The sequence below is a fragment of the Callithrix jacchus genome, chromosome 3 (assembly GCF_049354715.1).
Source record: "Callithrix jacchus isolate 240 chromosome 3, calJac240_pri, whole genome shotgun sequence".
NCBI classification, from domain to species: domain Eukaryota; kingdom Metazoa; phylum Chordata; class Mammalia; order Primates; family Cebidae; genus Callithrix; species Callithrix jacchus.
In genome coordinates this window covers 23,095,372-23,115,133 of record NC_133504.1, presented here as the reverse complement: position 1 = coordinate 23,115,133, position 19,762 = coordinate 23,095,372, and the positions used below count along the sequence as shown (strand labels likewise).

Below are 19,762 nucleotides of genomic sequence, written 5' to 3'. Positions count from 1 at the left end.
CCCGAAGTCATATTACTTCCGAGTTTTGAGATGAGATTTTAATCAAAGTTCTAGACTGCATATACAAAGTTGTTGGATTTTTTAAAACAAGAATATTCAAGGCCTTCATGATGCAATATGAGATAAACTATAAATAAATATAATAAATCAGCATCAAACAAATCCAAAGCACAGCCTATTTGGTAGCTCCAAGTTTACAGCAATGAAAAGGTAAGTTACAGAGATTTGTTAACCTTTTCCCCTTTGAATGGAAAATTCCATGGAGTCAGATAATATATCTTTCTACAGTGTTTTAAATCTCTTTTAATAAATATTCCTTTTTTCTTTCCTTTTTCTTTCTTTTTTTTTTTTTCTGAGACGGAGCTTTGCTGTTGTTACTCAGGCCGAGTGCAGTGGCATGATCTTAGCTCATTGAAACCTCTGCCTCCCAGGTTCAAGCGATTCTCCTGCCTCAGCCACCCGAGTAGCTGGGATTATCGGCACCCGCCACCATGCCCTGCTAATTGTTGTATTTTTAGCAGAGATGGGGTTTCACCATGTTGGCCAGGCTGGTCTTGAGCTCCTGACCTCAGGCAATCCACCTGCCTTGGCCTCCCAAAGTGCTAGGATTAAAGGTGCGAGCCACTGCCCATGACCAATAGATATTCTTACTAATGCTGCAATTTAACTTTGCTAAGTATCTTTCCTTTGTCCCGATACATTGCTATAAATCTACATTGCTTTTCATTTTGTTCTCTCTTCCCAGGGAAACTGATCTATAGGCACTTCCTCAAAAGGGCTCTTATAACTTCTGGTTCCACTGGGTTTGGCTCATGGAGGTCATTTGCCAGAGATTAGAAGTGGAGAGAATGAGGTTGAGGTCATTGTACCATTGGCTTCTTTCCTGCAAAGCAGCCTTGAATCACCTATGTTCCTCACTCAGTCAGCTATGGCCAACTCAATTGGAATCTCCTTTTGCCTTTTCTTAATGCTTCCACGCCTAGAGGTAAACTACTAGCTCTAGATTACTCACTAACCCTTATGGATTCCCTCACACACCCTTTTGAAAGAAATGCCCTTCTTGAATTACTGTATTTCAAGGGTGTCATTTAATATCTGTTGGGATCATGACTGATAAATAACTTATGTAATTGACATCACCATTAGAGCCAAAAATTACTTGCTTTCTGTGGGAGCTCAAGGCAACATATTCAAGCTTATGTACAAGGCATTTGAGGTCGGGCAAGGAAAAATATTCAGGCACTGTGTGTGTGTTATATGTACATGGGAATGAAACTCCTTGATCCTGAAAATAGGCCAAGGAGTGGAGGATGTGGTGTGATAACGAACGCTGAAAACAGCCTCCTGAAAATGCTGTTTGAGTGTGTACAAGGTCACAGGTGCCTCAGCAACCCACCTCAAATGACCATCTAGTGAATGTTTAGTTAACACAAGCCCTTTCACAAATACTTGGTTGACCAATGCTGGGGTGGACACTCTTGGAAGAGTTCCAGCTCAGCTGGAACTGTCTGAGTACATCGTTCTTGGCGTTCGCTGCAAGCTATAAGCTCTCCACTTTAGAGGTAAAAGACTGGATTGAAATCTCTGTCCTAGGAAACTTGGCCAGGATGGTTGAATTCTACTTCCTCTGAAATAGTTGTCAATGAAAGTTTCCTCTCCCTTAGAGAACTCTGCAGGATGTACCATTATATCCTATTGAGTCACAACAGGAAAAGAGAGTGAAAAACTGTAATTCCTAGAAAAAAACACTCAGGGGGAAAAAAGGGGGCCTTCTCAATCTGAACTCTATCCAAGGGGACAGATGTCCTGAATCACCAAATATATTTATTACTATGCATATGCACACAAGGAAATTAAGCAGAGAAATAACACCAAACCTACCTCATCAAATATAACATATCTGATTTTTTTCACCCAGTTTTGGCGATGAGGAGCAAGCAGCAGAATTTCAAAGCAGGCAGGCACCGTAATAAGTACCTACAAAAATAATATTGTGTGAAATAACATTTTGAGCAGTTACTATGTGTAAACATAGTTACAAGAATATATAAGATAGACTATGAGTCCTGAATATATCTGCTGGTATCTATCTTAACCACACTCCACACATATAACATTGCTTCTGATAATTCAGGGTTTCATCAAAACTGTCCTATCGTCATTTGAACCATATATAAAGCTGATATTGATAGACAAAAAATGGTAGAAAATCAGACTTGAAGTTTACATTCTTCTTTATGAGCATTCAGAGTTTAAAAATAGAAATTATTCATGGTCACAGGTTTGGTTCCTTAAAACCTAACTGTGACATAAAGTTTGGACTGAAAGATTTTATTAAGAATCTACAAGTGCGAAAAGAGCAGGGAAGCAGAAATGAGCAGCAAGAGAAGCCTCGCTGTAAGGCAGGCCTGATGGAGCCTCAGCCAACCTGGCTTGGTGTTCTGGAGTGAGGATTGCTCAGTCCACTGTTTATACCTCTACTTAGCTCGGTTGTAGGGTACAGACTGTGAAGGTAGAACTGGGGGAGCTGATAGCTGGTATCTATCTTAACCACACTCCACACATCAAGCCCTTCTTTGAAAGGCAATCTGGGTAGAACATCTCCACGTCTACCATGCAATGTTCTATAATCATGTGTTCACTTTTATTTACTCTTAATTGTTGATCTGTGAGTTCATAAGGGTGAAAACTTTCTACAATTTAACACCAGGTATACTATCCCTAATTCAACATTGGCTAAATCATGAGTATCCTTAACAGACGTTTATGAAGAAAAAGTAATTGATTAAAAATTGAGGTTTGTTAATTTTTTATAACATAGCATTCTTTCTGTTTTTTTTTTTTTTTTTTTTTTTTTTTTTTTTGAGATGGAGTCTCACTCTGTCACCAAGGCTGCAGTGCAGTGGCGTGATCTTGGCTCACTGCAGCCTCCTCCTCCGAAATTCAAGTGATTCTCCTGCCTCAGCCTCCCAAGAAGCTGAGATAACAGGTGTGTGCCACCACACCCAGCTAAATTTTTGTACTTTTCATAGAGACAGGATTTAACTGTGTTAGCCAGGATGGTCTCAATCTCCTGACTTCAGGTGATCTACCCGCCTCGGCCTCCCAAAGTGTTGGGATTACAGGCATGAGCCACCATGCCCAGTCCCATTACTTATCATTCTTTAGATCATTTTGAATCCATTTATAAACCAATATGATGCAATAAACTATAAATGAAATCAGAAATCCAAAGTTCAGTGTCCTTAAAAAAAGATGAGTTCTAGTTCTCACTATTTGAAATATTACATTTTCTCTAAAAGTATTTTGTCTTTCATAAATTCAAGGAAACTATTTTCACAAGGCCTTGTGAAGATGTTGAATTTCTAGTCAAAGAGACACATAAGTGCAGTTATATAATTTGATATCACACTTATTAATTAAAATACCCTACCTGACAGTTCAAGGCGTCATGACGATATTCCCTGGTGAAAACACCACAGAGAGCTTCACCACTTGGCAGATTTTTCGTAAAACGATTCTGAACAGTTGCTGCCACTTGATTAACAAGGGCCTGATTGACAAAGAAACAGATCCATTCGTCACATAATAGGGAGAGTTGAAATCTCAGAAGATAAGAAGAACCATCTAAAAGTGTGTCCCGCCTTCAGTGCAGAAAGCTGAGTAACCCCTTTCATCAACTCATCACGCTAAACACAGTAACATGTTCTCTTTGAGACAGTCGACTCAACCTACAAACCCACTGATAAACCTCGATCTAAAGTAAAATGAAATTTAAAAAGTATTCATCAGAAGGAAGAAGAAAAAACAGAAAACGTTGCCTATGCATCAGAAAAAAATTAGGCTTCCTATATTTGGTGGTTTTCCCCGATGTCTAAAGTTTGAATACATATATGTTATTTTATGTATATCTTTGTGTGTGTATATATATGTAAGTATATATATGTATATGTATTTATATGCTATTTTAGCTTCAGAAACTACAACAAGAAAATGTAGATTAAAAAATGAAGTGGCCTAGGTGCGGTGGCTCACGCATCTAATCCCAGCAATTTGGGAGGCTGAGGCAGATGGATCACTGGGTCAGGAGTTCAAGACCAGCCAGACCAACATGGTAAAACCCCATCTCTACTAAAAATACAAAAAAAAAATAGCTGTGTGTGGTGGCATGTGCCTGTAGTCCCAGCTACTCCAGAGGCTGAGGCAGGAAAATCGCTTGAACCGGGGAGCCGGAGGTTGCAGTGAGCCGAGATCATGCCACTGCACCCCAGCCTGGGCAACAGAGCAAGACTCCATCTCAAAAATAAATAAATAAATAAATAAATAAATAAAATGAAGTGAACTGGATCTACCATGTGACCATGTTCATTATTCTTAAAGAGTAGGTTCAGGAATGAAAGAGAATATTGAGAGCTACCTTTGTGGGTGCAACGTACACGACCACCCCGTCATCACTCTCCCTCAGCACTTTCTCCATGCAGTAGTAGGAAGCATAGGTTTTGCCTGAGGACGTTGGGGCCACAATCACTGCTGACTCATTCTTATCCACCACATCAAGGAGCTCTCGCTGCAGGGCCAGACCATTGTGTCAAGAAAGTGAACAGCATGTCATCAAAACAAAGACAATCTATTAATAGACTTCCAACAGGATTTTCTGAACCTCAAAGGATCTATAGGAAAATCTGAAAATCTCATGTTATTTTATGCTTCTGAACATCTCTAAGGTGGGTTTTATATTTGAAAAATGGAGAGGATGTCTGAACAAAATATCTTATAGAGAAGATGTCTTGTAATTATTTGTTGTTTAATAAGTGCGGTTGAGAACGTAAGTTCTAAGAAGTAGACACTATGTATTTGACTGATGGTGAAAACAATTGCTGAGGAGAAGAAACATCAAACATTCTTTATTTTACTACTTATCTTCTACTTTCTATGTAGAAGCATGCCAGGCATGAGAGAGCTCCATCCCTGCAGTCTATGCTTTCATTCATCAAGATGTTGACTAGCCAAAGAATGGTTCTAAGCCTTTATAATAGACAGAAGGTAGGAAAACACCTCAAAACCCAAACTGGTCCACTCCTGGACACACCTCAGAGGGAATTAGGCATCAGAAGAGTCACAATGTGAATGGAAATAATGGAGAGCATTACTGCCTCCCATCCGGCACTGAAGTAAGGAACCAGTCTTCCTGCTCATGAAAAGCCGGCATGAACTTTTTAACATACTCCACCATCCTAAGAAAGGTAAAGTCAGATTCTGAAGGGGACAGTCTACTAGAACTGAAGTTATAAAATTGCATTGTTGTAGGTTAATATGTTCCATTTATCTGCAAGTTTGTATGGTTCAATGTATGTAGAAATGCATCCTTTTCTTCTAAATTTTATATCCATGAGTATTAATTTTATATACATTTTTAGAATAGCTACCTACCATGGTGACAGATGCAATGTGTAAATATCTAAACAACTGTGCCTACTATTTAAACTATCCAAATTTCTTTATGCCATTTATATATTTACATATGAAATTCTATTGACATAGAAAAAACCTGGAGGCTGCTCCATAATAATAGAGCTGAATGACTGAGATACCATCAGAGCTAAACATATGAATCCATTAATGCACCTCCAAGGAAATGGTCTATATAATAAAAGAAAATCTCACCTTCTTTAAATGGGGAAAAATTGTCCACATTTGACATTTTCAAAAACAAAGTATCTTTAAATCACATTAGAAAGTTCATGCCAAACATAATATGTAAAGCCACAATACTGAGAAACCTCTGAGATCACATATAATAAGAAACTACAGTAATTTTTTTGCTTTTCTAATTAATTTATTTATTTGTTTGTTTTTGGTATTTTTTATTGAATTTTAGGGTTTGGTGTACATGTGAAGAACATGTAAGATTGTTCACAGGTACACACATGGCAGTGTGGTTTGCTGTCTTCCTCCACATCACCAAAATACAGTAATTTTTATTTCAGTTGCAGTATTACCTGCCATGTGTCGGGAATAAAGTCCTGGACCCTGGGATCCGGATCTTTTCTCTCATCTCGTATCAAGTAATGGCCCATGTATTGCAGCTGGAACCGAGCTGGTCCCATGCCAACGGAATACTTATTCCTTTTCTTTGCTTTTACATCATTTTCTGCATCCTGTATTATTTTAAAAGTCCATTTTGAAAATGACATTGAATTAGAATAGCACTGAAATAAGTAAAACATTTATTACTGAGCACCTTCTATGAAAAGCATTTTACCACCTTTTAAACTTAATTTTTTAAAATCATTGTATTAACTATGAAAAAATAGTAGACATAAAAATTTTCAAAAATACGTCATGGTGGATCACGAGGTCAACAGATCGAGACCATCCTGGTCAACATGGTAAAACCCCGTCTCTACTAAAAATTACAAAAAAAAAAAATTAGCTGGGCATGGTGGCGTGTGCCTGTAATCCCAGCTACTCAGGAGGCTGAGGCAGGAGAACTGCCTGAACCCAGGGGGCGGAGGTTGCAGTGAGCCGAGATCGTGCCATTGCACTCCAGCCTGGGTAACAAGAGCGAAACTCCGTCTCAAAAAAAAAAAAAAAAAAAAAAAAAAAAAATACGTCATGATATTTGTAGCTGATATATTTAAAGACAATTGAATAATCACACTATAGCTTTAAGATGTTTTGCTAGATTGGGCAGTTGTGTTACTACTAATAATATTATTTTCTGTAAAAAAAGCAAAAATCTGGAAGAGATGACTATATTGGAAAACACTTTATGTATACCTAATAATGACCCTGTTGAAATTGAGCTATTCTGATCATATTACCTGGGTTGGATGTAAAGAACTTGCCAACTCATCAAATCCCAGATACTTGAGGCATCTGGCTATGAGTTGCCGATCATCTTCTTGTAAAAGCTCTGAGTATTTTTCCATCAAGGAGTGGATCCTTTTCATCATCTGAACAGCTACACTTAAATCTTTTGTGGTTTTACCTTGGCAAAGAATAAACAATAAAATTGTTATGAAGGCCATCAAAAATAATTCATGTTGATTATCCAAGATTAATCATCCACATGGCCTTACTATCTTACTTGGCAGTAGTGGAGGTTTTGGAGTAGAAAGGACCAAATAAAATAAAGTTCAAGTTCAACTATCCACACTTCATCATCTCTGTGGATTATTGAGATGTAGCTATGTCAGTGTTGGGAAAAAATTATAGTTCATAATATAAATAAGCTCATAACCAATCTTTTCTCTATTATTTTCATATTTCTTCTACTATGTTCAAAGATAACATCTTTATGACTTTAAATATCTGATTAAAACTTTAGCAACATGTATTGAGTCCTACTGTTGCCCACAGGTAAGTATTTGGAGTAATCACTGCAGCCCTTCAATTCAATCCATCTATTTCAACTGTCACATTCAAGACTTTGCTAATCTCTCTCCATTGCTTTATATTTATACATATCATTTTTGTTCCTCTGCTCTGCTAATCATTTCATATTTATCTTGTCAGGGTTTCTTGTAATCAATCTATATTTCACTTATTTAACAATATTATCAAACAACTGCTGAATTCAGTAAGAGGCCACAAAGGAAATGTAATACAATTCATACTGATTAAGTGTTATGCACTGCTTTTGTGAGCAGTGCACTTGGAAAAACAATGCATAACACTTGATCAGTCCCAATTAAGCAGTAGAAACAATAGGTGTGTGTGGGGGGGAGTCAGGGTGTTGGAGAGAACATGGAGGTCATGTGTTAAATGGATCCAAGTGTGGACATGCTCAAAACTGACAGATAAAGCAGGTTTGCTCAGAACTGTCACTTTGGAGGTATTACGGAACAAGATCATTTCACTTGCTGTGAATTTATACAACCTGATGTGGTCCCTTTTCACCTTTATGTTCCTCTTTCTGACTCTTCTTTTCTTTTTTTACTACCTGCTATGGAAATTATAAGCAGAGCACATGGTTTCCATAACAGCTTTGAAAGGACTCAGCATGCTAGGCAAGCAGGAATACAGTGTTACCCAAAAAGGAAATGTTTACTCTTTGGTCTAAGAAGTGAATGACAGATTCTTCCAGGGTGCCTCACCATTTTTGTCGGCTCCCTTAACTATCCCCACAACTTTAAAAGTTGTTCGTTTTGCACCTGCCAGCACCTTGACTATGGCATCACTCATTTTGTCAAACCACATACAACTGCCTGGTGTTTGATTACATTCCATCAGCAATTGATGCAGACCCTAATCTGGAGATAATAATGTGCTGGAAATTATTCACCATTGCTGATGCAATAACAATCACCAAAGATGCGATGGATGAATTAAACCCAAAAACTATAAATGCCTGCTGGAAGAATTTATGGAGTGAAGCCCTGAGTGATTGTCAAGGCTTCTTGAGGATCACTGGAGAAGTTAGGAAAATAATTCATGCAGCAAGACTAACTCATAGAGAGGGATTTGCCAAAGTGCTTGATAAAGAAGTGAAACAACATAATGAAGTTCATTAAGAAATGTTAACAAATGAGGAAATGGAAGAACTTATTGAGTCATCTATAAAGGAAGATGAAGAAGAAGAACCTGAAGCAGAACCTGAATTTGCTGAAGTGTTTCAAATTACACAGATATTAAAAGAAAAAACTGGCTGGGCGCGGTGGCTCAAGCCTGTAATGCCAGCACTTTGGGAGGCCGAGGCGGGTGGATCACAAGGTCAAGAGATCGAGACCATCCAGGTCAACATGGTGAAACCCCGTCTCTACTAAAAATATAAAAAATTAGCTGGGCATGGTGGCGTGTGCCTGTAATCCCATCTACTCAAGAGGCTGAGGCAGGAGAATTGCCTAAACCCAGGAGGTGGAGGTTGCGGTGAGCCGAGATCACGCCATTGTGCTCCAGCCTGGGTAACAAGAGCGAAACTCTGTCTCAAAAAAAGAAAAAACAAATAAGAAAAAATTATGGAATACAATTCTCATTGGAACACAGCATTAAAGTCATCCATATAATCACAAAAGAATTGCAACCTTCATGGAAACAGTGGCGGGGCACGGTGGCTCATGCCTGTAGTCCCAGCACTTTGGGAGACTGAGGTGGGCAGATCATGAGGTCAGGATTTTGAGACCAGCCTGGCCAATATGGTGAAACCCCATCTCTACTAAAAATACAAAAATTGGCTGAGCATGGTGGCACACGCCTGTAGTCCCAGTTACTTGGGCGGCTGAGGCAAGAGAATCACTTGAACCTGGGAGGCAGAGGTTGCAGTCAGCTGGGATCATGCCACTGCACTCCAGCCTGGGTGACAGAGCAAGACAACATCCAAAAAAAGTGACAACAGTTACTGATAATGTTGTTCTTCCAAAAGATTTCATCAGAAATCTTTCAAGTATGGAGGTCCCCAATCATCAATATCGTCTCCTCCATCATGTGCTCCATCATGGCTTAGAGATGCAGGATCACCTGAAGCAGAAGATCCTGCACCTTTTGTATCATCTGAAGGTCAACAAAGCCTACATCATTCACCTCACTTCACCTCATCATGCAGCCATTCTATCATCTCACATTCTCACAAGAAGAAAAAGGATGAGTACAGTGCAAAAAGGTATTTTGAGGAAGAGAGACTATATTTATATAACTTTTATTACAGTATATTTTTATAATTATTAGCTATTGTTAATCTCTTACTGTACCTAATTTAGAAATTAAACTTTATCATAGGTATGTATGAATAGGAAAAAACAGCGTGTATGTAGCATTTGGTCCTATCCGTAGTTTCAGGCAATTACTATTGGTCTTAGATCACACCCCATGCAGATAGTGGAAAACTATTGTAGAGGTAATAATCCATAAAACAGGATAGTGCATGTCAGTTTTCTAATCCAAGTCTTCCAGATAGTAAATGGCAACTATCATCATTACTTTTGTATTAATTCTCCAACTCACTGAAACAAGAAAACACAGAATCACATACCTTCTTCACTGCGGCAGTGCTCTTTCCAGGCTTTCAGGCAGGCAGTTAACCCCACCATTTCAACCCGAAATTTCACAGAGCTACTTTTACAGGATTTCAGAAAGTCTTCCAGCTTCTTTATTCCAGAGTGTAAATTTGCTTTCATTTCCTCTTCAATAGAAAATGACAAAGCATTCCACTTTTGCTCTTCCTTTTGTTCTTCCTTGGCAAATAATCTTTTCTTATTCTCTCTAGCAATTATTTCAGCCTTGGTCTCCTGCCCCAAAGAAAAGAAAAAATCTCTTAAAACAAGTTAGAAATATTTCAAGATAACAGGTCATGAGCGAGACAATATTAAGTGTATATTGATGACTTTGACCATCACCCCATTTTGAGAACACATGAAAATTTCTTTTTTTGTTTTGTAAATTAAGCCTCTGTTAATTTATAACTTATGACAATTTAATTTAGGGAGTATAGAGTCTCTCTGTAGATAATTTCTAGATTTCTGATTGGTGTGGTTTATAAATAAAAGAGTAAATGTCACCGGGCACGGTGGCTCACACCTGTAATCCTAGCACTTTGGGAGGCCAAGGCTGGCGGATCACCTGATGCCAGGAGTTTTGAGATCAGCCTGGCCAACATGGTGAAATCTCTTCTCTACTAAAAATACAAAAATTAGCAGAGCATGGTGGCATTTGTCTGTAGTCCCAGCTGCTCAGGAGGCTGAGGCATAAGAATCCCTTGAACCCGGGAGACAGAGATTGCAGAAAGCCGAGATTGGGCCACTGCTCTCCAGCCTGGGCAATGGAGCAAGACCCCGTCTCATAAATAAATAAATAAGAAAGAAAAAGAGTTAATATCACAAAATCAGAGACACGAGGCCACCACTCTTTTCATGTTTCCTGCTGCTCTCTCTGGAATCCCTGTCCTCTTCCATTCTTCCCAAGTCACCTCCCTCATCTCTACCTGTTCTTTATTTCATCCATGAACCTTTCCCTGACTCTCCGAAGTCTAAGTCATGGATTCTTCCTGTGCTCAGACACTCATTGGAGCACTCATTAACACAAACTGTAGTTGTCATTTCATTTGCCATTCCTCCTCTCTTGACTGAAATCCTTGAGACAGGAATGTGCCTTTGCTGTCTGTACATCTCAAGTGCAACGAACGCATTTAGCCCATTATGTTTGATGAGTGAACAAGGAAAGAGGAAGAAAAGAGGTGGATAGAAGGAACAACACAAATACAACTGCTTTGCTCTTCCTCAATGAGCATTTCCAATGTACTTAAACATGGTATGGACCCACTTTTACTATGCTTTTACCAAGCTGACTCATTAATCTATGAAGACAAATTAGAGAATTGTTGTATTAGCAAGAGGGTTCCAACATATCTTCCACTTTTCTGGTTAGTCACAAAATTAATATGTAAATGCTTGCCTTTAAGGAAGTCAATTTTAGGTCATGAGTCTCTAAATTAGAAACTTAAATAATTCTAATCAATAATGTCTGAGCTTTTCTAGTGTTTAGTCTTCCTAATTTGCTGTGTTGGGCCAATTTAGCACAATTCTGTCTCAATAGTACAAGGGTTACCTCTGACCCTTTGCCATGTAGATTTTTCTATTTTCATACATTGTATTATGTGACAAGAATATCTGCAAATTTACTATTTCATAACATCTCTGAAAATAAATGAATGAAAATCAGACTCCAACTAATCAAGGCCCAGATGTTTCAGATTTGAAAAAATGAAAATGACCATCAATCTAGTAATATAAATGGGTAAACAACAGGTGATCCAAAGCATAGATCACCGCAACCTACAAATGATCCCTCTACCGATTTGACTGCCCCTGCAAACATTATAGAAAGCTGCTCCCCAAAAGGAGGAGGAGAGCAAGCTTACCCACAAGACCATTTCCTAGCATCTAAAGACCTATTCCTAAAAGAAAGTAATACTTCTGTTGAGAAGAAAAATGCCTTTGAGTTGCTTTTGTATAGCTATGGGAAATAATAAAAACTTACTGAGTATGTCCAAAAAAAACTGAAAAGCAGCAGCTTTTATCCCCCATAAATGTTTAATTGAATAGTCTCACTGACAATCAAATCGGCTATAAAAATGAAAAGGAGGAGAGAAACAATGATCATGTAGTTGGGCTTGGAGAGGCTTCCCTTTGACTCTGAAAACAAAAGATGGGGCAGCCCAATTTCTTCCTGAATTTTGAAGCAGTTCCAGGATAGAGGCTTCACAGAAGGTCTGAGAACCTTTTAGAGTAATTTGTAATTAGTTTTTGATGTTATCTTGAGTAGAAAATAAAAGAGCTTTTTCTTTGATAAGTCCTTGAACTGATGAAGTATCTGTCTCTAAGAGTTCTGCAATGTCCATTGAAGGCTTGGAGAGGCAATGCACATTTTCCTGATCTTGCCAAAAATTTCACAAAAGTAATTATTCAGAAGCGAGAATAAAAATACTTTCTGAGGTCTTTATAGGTTTCATTTCTGATAACTTCACCATGTTTATTTCAATCTGTTAAGGCAGACATGTGACAAATGCCTTTATTCATGATTGGTTTTGTTAAGTTGATACTTTCTCTTTATATTAAAACAGATCTTGGGAGAAACTTTTTGCGAAAATAAATGCCGTTCCCAAATCTCCAACTTTGAGGCCCACAGAAAGATGCTAAAGCCTGATGAGTTTCCCATTTGTTTAAAATGGAAACCTTTATGACCTTCCTCTGAAGTCATAAAATCAGAAAATTCAGTTTTAAAATAAAAATTTCTGTACTTAAACATTAATGTTATCAGAAATTATCAGCTGATAATTTTCAGATTATAAGCTATTAGAATTATTATTCCAGAAATAGATTGTAACTTTCCTTATTTATTCATTGGAGTAAATGAGTAAATATATTATTTAATTAGTATTAGTATAAATAAGTATTAGTATTAGTATTCCAGAAATAGATTGTAATTTTCCTTATTTACTCATTGGAGTATTATTATTCCAGAAATAGATTATAACTTTCCTTATTTATTCATTGGAGGAAATGAGTAAATATATTATCTAATTAGTATTAGTATAAATAAGTATTAATATTATTATTCCAGAAATAGATTGTAACTTTCCTTATTTACTCATTGAAGTATTATTATTATTATTATAGTATTATAGTATTATTATTCCACAAATAGTAACTTTCCTTATTTACTCCAATGTAAATTGAGTAAGGAAAGTTACTCAATTTACATTGTAACTAAGGAAAGTTACAATCTATTTCTGGAATAATAATTCCCCAGTTATGGCCCTTGGGAAAAGAGTAGAAAAACAACATCCCAAGAAGGAAAAAGGAAAGGTCACAGGGGTCTAACCCACACAGAAAGAGGAAATGGAGAGTTCTAACCTTCCACCCTAAAAACGGGGTGGATTAATCAGTCATTTAAATACTTTGGAAAAGTATAAACAATCTTTATAATTTAGAAAAAAGTAGATAAATATTTCATATCTGAAAAAGATTTTCACTCCCATTAACTAATAAACAAATACATATGTTTTGAGATGGAGTCTCACACTGTCGCTCAGGCTATAATGCAGCGGCACCATCTTGGCTCACTGCAACCTCCACCTCCCCAGTTCAAGCGACTTTCCTGCCTCAGCCTCCCGAGTAGCTGGGACTACAGGTGCCTGCCACCACATCTGGCTAATGTTTTTTGTATTTTTTGTACAGACAGGGTTTCACCGTGTTTTCCGGGCTGGTCTCAAACTCCTGACCTCATGATTCGCCTGTCTCAGCCTCCCAAAGCACTGGAATTACAGGTGTGAACCAATGTGCTGGCCTATATTTTTAATATTATTTCAACATTTCTAAACCCAAAACTTTAGTCACTTCATTATTCTTCAGATAGATAAATATGTTATCATGTATAGAATACCATTACAACTTTTTTATGCAGGTTAGGCTTTTTCAGCAAGTAGTTAAAAGAATAAGTAATCATGTATAAAAATATATGTGTGTGTGTGCGTATATATATATATATATATACGCACACACACACATATATATATATATATGGATAACTAATATCAACGTGAGGAAAGAAAAAGAAAAATTTTTTAATTTGATAGAATTTATAAGACCTACATGTGCCTTTTTGCTCTTGGGCCCACTAAAATCTTTCTTTGACTTAATAGGTTGAGTCACGATGACTTTCGAAGAGACCGTTTCTAATGAATTCCCATAAAATCGTTGGAAAACATGATACTTCTGTAGAGATTTAAGAGCATGAGGATCTCTAGATTTTTCTGAAAAAGAAAAGACTTAAAATGTAACATTATTGTAGTTTTTCAACTGCATTCTCATCACTTCTTCATATTATCCCACATCCAGTGGTTAGATTAGTGGAAAAATAATTTAATCTTATTATGCTTCCTAAAGAGAGAATGTAAAATCAGATTATCTGAGGATAATAATTCCTTCTCTTATTTAAAAGGAGGAAGTGACAAAGCATACTTTAATGGTCTACCCCCTAACTCAGGTATCAGAGTGCAACAAAAAAACGACAGATTCCATGCATTACCTATGTCTTGTGCCTGTGAATTCATTTTAGAAGAAAATAGAGGCAGAGTCAAGAAGACAAACATCTAAAATATTCTGACTTCTTGCATCACTGCCTAGAAAAAATCCTTACTCCAGACTATAGCCACAGAACCAGAGCCCAGAGCATGGCAGCTAGACTGGCAAAATCTAATAAGAAGTCCCAATAAACATCAGGTGCAGTGGCTCACGCCTAATCCCAGCACTTTGGGAGGTGGGTGGATCATCTGAGATCAGGAGTTCGAGACCAGCCCGACCAACATGGTGAAACCCCTTCTCTACTAAAAATACAAAATTAGCCAGTAATGGTGGTGCATACCTGTAATCTCAAGCTACTTGGGAGGCTGAGGCAGTAGAATTGCTTGAACCTGGGGGGCAGAGGTTGCAGTGAGCCAAGATCTCACCACTGCACTCTAGCCAGGGCAACAGAGTGAAACTCCATCTCAAAAAAAAAAAAAAGTCCCAATAATAGTCAAGGTATGTCTTACACCCTTACCTCCATAAACAACTATAATATTCATGGAAATGCAGTAACTAAGATGATTAATTTCTCTATGTCTGTAACTATACATCAAACCAAAGCACTCAGAAGCATGTTAATGGTTCATTGAAAGCATCACCCCCACACGTTGGTCATTATTTACATACCAGGCCAATAAGCACTTCATACGAGCATACTTGCTATGCCTACTCCTAGATTATTCTCAGAGTAAGTCTTTTCAACTCTAAGTGGGGTGGGGGCAAGCACAGGGATACAGAAAGTTGAGATGAAGGCTAGACCCCTAATTTGGTCTCTGGTGATCCACTGTTACTGGTTTAATGGGCCTCCTTTTGTAGTTTCAGCCACTCTGAGCATGAAGGCAGATAGAATGCTGGTGCTCATTACATGCAGTCAATCAGATGGTGTGTAAACAGATAAAATTGCTTGAAAGACTCAATATATCTGACTCCAAGGAATACATACATTGCTTAAACTACAAACCATCTTTCCTTAAAACAACTCCTAGCACTTTCTCCTAAACACCTACATATCTACATATGTATGACTGTCAGTAAAGAAAAAGAGAAGTTATCATTACCGTCTTTCCCGATGCACATCTAAATATCTCATAGACTATATTAAAAAACTTTAATTTGTGTCTCATGATATGACAATTTTCCACTATGAAGTAAAAGGTAGAGAGTCAAGTAAATTTAGATTTATTTCACCAGAGTCACAGAGCTCACCATCAAACTGACATTTGGTCCTGTCATAATCATCGCTCAGGGGTTTATGAGAATGCCAGTGCACAAGCTCATCAAATTCCTTTTGTTTAACCAGCGAGGTAACAACAGGATCGTCACTGTGAGACAAAAAATAAAAGGCATATTTTATTTTATTTTATTTATTTATTTATTTTGAGACGGAGTTTCGCTCTTGTTACCCAGGCTGGAGTGCAATGGCGCGATCTTGGCTCACCGCAACTTCCGCCTCCTGGGTTCAGGCAATTCTCCTGAAAAGGCATATTTTAAATTGCACACAGCACACATTTCATTTTATGATATTTTTGAAAATCATAGCTCCCCTTCCTCTTTCCGCAATATGATGTGGGTGGTAGAATCCAAAGAGCAGTTTATTAGCGGTTTAATAAATCAAAATCTATTCCTTGTCTCTAACAGTCCCATCAATATCAACTAATATTCATTCACTAATTAATTTAAAATATGCAGCTGTAGTGATTTATTCTAAGATTAAAAGCTATATAGATTTTTACACAGTAATGGCCAAAGAGCACTGAAAAATTTGATTTTAAATTAATTGTGTTACAAATACATGCTACATGTCATGTACTCCAGTCTTCTGCATTTCAAATAATCTTTGTTGAATAACTCATGCATTCCATACAAGCATTTATTAAGGCACACTTTTGGGCCTCATACCTCTTTAGAAAAGGCAAATCTTTCAAAATATCTCCAGCAAATTGATCAACCAGAGAAGATGACATTGGAATAAAACCCAAATTGGGCACCATTTCACTGGAGCTGTCTGAAAACAAAAAATGGAGACAGGGACAAATGGAAAACTTTCAGACAGGAATGTTATGTATTATTTTCTAAAATTCCACATTAAAAACATTTTATATTAATCTTATTTATATGTATCAAGTTCAGCCCTTCTTTTAAAGCTATTTCCCACAGTAAAACACTTTGGTATACAGCAGAGTATAAGGTATTAGACAGCATTTTGGCATATAGGTGGATATGCATGGGGGATGTGTGGGTGGACAGATGGATGGATGGGTGGATGGATGAATGGGTAAGTAGATAGATCATAGATGGATAAATCAGACAGGAAGAAGGAAGGAAGGAAGGAAGGAAGGAAGGAAGGAAGGAAGGAAGGAAGGAAGGAAGGAAGGAAGGAAGGAAGGAAGGAAGGAACAGCAGAAGAGGAAGGGAGGGAGGAGGGAAAGATTCCTATGCCTTTCATTTTCAAGTGTGAATTCCTTTTATTATTTCTTATTACAAGCAAAGAGTTTGAAGATGGAAACCTCAGAGACTATATATCTATATCTATATACACACAGAGAGAGACTCTCATAAAAATGAAATAAAAAAGAAGTAGTGAAAAATACAGATAGTAGTGAAATTATTTGATACCATTACAGTATTCTTTTGGATCCACCTTGATTTTGTACACATACACACACACACACACACACGAGACAGACAGATAGATAAATAATAGATAGATGTAGATAGATAGGTAGATACATAATAGACATGTAGATAGATAATAGATAAATGACAGATGGTCAATAGATAATAAATGATAGATGATTAATGGAGAATAATAGATGATAGATAATTGATAGAAGATAGATAGATGATAGATGATTAATAGATAGGGAATAGGTAGATTATTGATAGATCAAAGATAGGTAGATAGATGATAAATAAATGATAGATACATATGATGATCCATATATACACACCACACACACACACACACACACACACACACACACACACACATAAATGAAAATGAAATAAAGAAGTAGGGAAAAACACAGATGATAGTGAAATTATTTGATTCCATTGCAGTATTCTCTTTGATCCTCCTTGATTTTACACACACACACACACACACACACACAAAATTAGATAGATATAGATAGATAGATATAGATAGATAGATGATAGATAGATAGATAGATAGATAGATAGATAGATAGATAGATAATTGATAGATAGGGAATAGATAGATGACAAATAGATGATAGATGATTGATAGATAGATAGATAGATAGATAGATAGATAGATAGATAGATAGATAGAGATAGGTAGATAGATGACAGATAGACGATAGATACATACATACATACACATCGCATACAGGATGATGATAACGGAGGAATGGATGACTTTCTATGGAACGTCTGGCTCATGATTCCAGGTAAACCGCCATTGCTCTGCCTGAGCTCCTGGCCCTCCCTCTGCCTGTGTTTGTCCGGATCGTTTCTGATTTAGGCCCCTGCAACTCGCTGCCTAAAAGAGCCGGAGAGCCCATGTGGCCTTCCCTAAATTTTTCAGCCCCCAGGATTCCCTTTCTATTGTTTTGAGCTTAGCTATAATTATACAAAAATATGTTTGGTGTCTCTTATCCATCATTTCAGGTGTTTTACACAAAGAGATTTTTCTGTTTACCTATACTGCCATATTGCTGGAAATGGAAGTCACATATACCTGGCTGTGTTTCTTAATTGAAACAATATTAATTATAAGCAAAATGTAAACGTTGATTATTATGATTATAGCATACTACTCCAAGGATGTAGAATAAAGGTGACTTATTTTTATTGTTAAAATCAAGTGCCAGAAAATTATTTATTCTTGCAGCACTGAATTAGTGGTGTTTACTAAACATTTTTAGAGAAATGGTGCTTTCATTTCAGATTAAAATAGAAATTTATTACCTTTGATTGGTGATGGTTTCTTTTGAAGAAAACAAAATTTTGTTTTTCTCAGAGGAAATGGCTGTCCAATCTCAAAGTCTCTGACCAACTTTGATATGATATTCCAGAGATATTCATAATCTTTCATAATGGTATCTCCCAAATTCAAATGTGGGCCTACATAATAATTAAAAACACTAAATATTAGAATCTATTCACACCCACACAAAGAATCATTAGCCACATTTTGAGTAAATTCATGGAATTTTGAAATACTTTCAACACGGTGAAATTTTTAGTGAGTTCCACATTGGACATAAATGAAAAGAGTCACTAGTGTTGACAAAGAGATACAGATTGTAAAGTTAATCTTGTTTTTCTTTTTAATAGCTAAGTATTCAAATTATAACTATATTAACTTAAAAAACAAATCAGCCTGTAATCTCAGCACTTTGGGAGGCCGAGGCGGGCAGATCACAAGGTCAAGAGATCGAGACCATCCTGGCCAACATGGTGAAACCCCGTCTCTACTAAAAATACAAATACTAGCCGGGCGTGGTGGCACATGCCTGTGGTACCAGCTACTCGGGAGGCTGAGGCAGAAGAATCACTTGAACCCAGGAGGCGGAGGTTGCTGTGATCCGAGACTGCGCCACTGCACTCCAGCCTGGTGACAGAGTGAGACTCCGTCTCAAAAAAAAAAAGACAAATCATGAACATTTAACTACTCTTCAAGGTAATAAAAATGTCATGCCACACATAACTTTACAATCAACAAAACTGAATAAAAACTTTAATTTTTGAGAGATGAGAAAAATTTGTAAAGGATTGTTAAGTTTACATGCAGCCAGTTTATTACGGTGATTACAATATGAAGGAACCACATCACAGTGGTCAAAACTTCAATAATGTTCAATCAGTTAGAGTTCTGTCCAAATATGTCTTAGTTTTGCTTTGCTTTGTTTAACTATTAGGAAACATCAGAAACCTTATTCTAAGAAAAGATATTAGGGAAAGAAAAGCAAACATATAAAATATATAAATTGCATTATATTTTGGGGAAAAATAAATTTCCTAAAGATCTTAATGGCAGTGAAATGATTAAATTTTATGAAAAAATATTATGCATGCATTTAACTGAAAAAAATTCAACTTTTAAAATTAACTGAAAATGCTGAACATGCAAACATGTATTTTCTCCAGAAATACTTTTAATGTAATATTAACTGAAGAAATGTTTTAAAATACAGCATTCCCTCTTGATTGCAACTAAAAAATTACATACATAT

At 36.9% G+C, this 19,762-nt stretch overlaps 1 protein-coding gene across 6 annotated transcripts in view; it reads right to left on the bottom strand.

Moving 5' to 3' along the window:
- DDX60 (DExD/H-box helicase 60) overlaps positions 1–19,762 on the bottom strand; it is a 116,534-nt gene that overhangs the window by 61,218 nt on the left and 35,554 nt on the right. For all 6 annotated transcript variants that reach the window (XM_054252798.2, XM_035292697.3, XM_078366311.1 and 3 more), the window contains 10 exons: positions 18,495–18,650; positions 16,461–16,566; positions 15,768–15,883; positions 14,088–14,248; positions 9,971–10,226; positions 6,825–6,991; positions 6,000–6,158; positions 4,418–4,567; positions 3,434–3,553; positions 1,882–1,977 (listed from right to left, as the gene is read on the bottom strand). In XM_054252798.2, the coding sequence (XP_054108773.2) occupies positions 1,882–1,977; positions 3,434–3,553; positions 4,418–4,567; positions 6,000–6,158; positions 6,825–6,991; positions 9,971–10,226; positions 14,088–14,248; positions 15,768–15,883; positions 16,461–16,566; positions 18,495–18,650 (1,487 nt within the window). The remainder of the gene's footprint in view (positions 1–1,881; positions 1,978–3,433; positions 3,554–4,417; positions 4,568–5,999; positions 6,159–6,824; positions 6,992–9,970; positions 10,227–14,087; positions 14,249–15,767; positions 15,884–16,460; positions 16,567–18,494; positions 18,651–19,762) is intronic.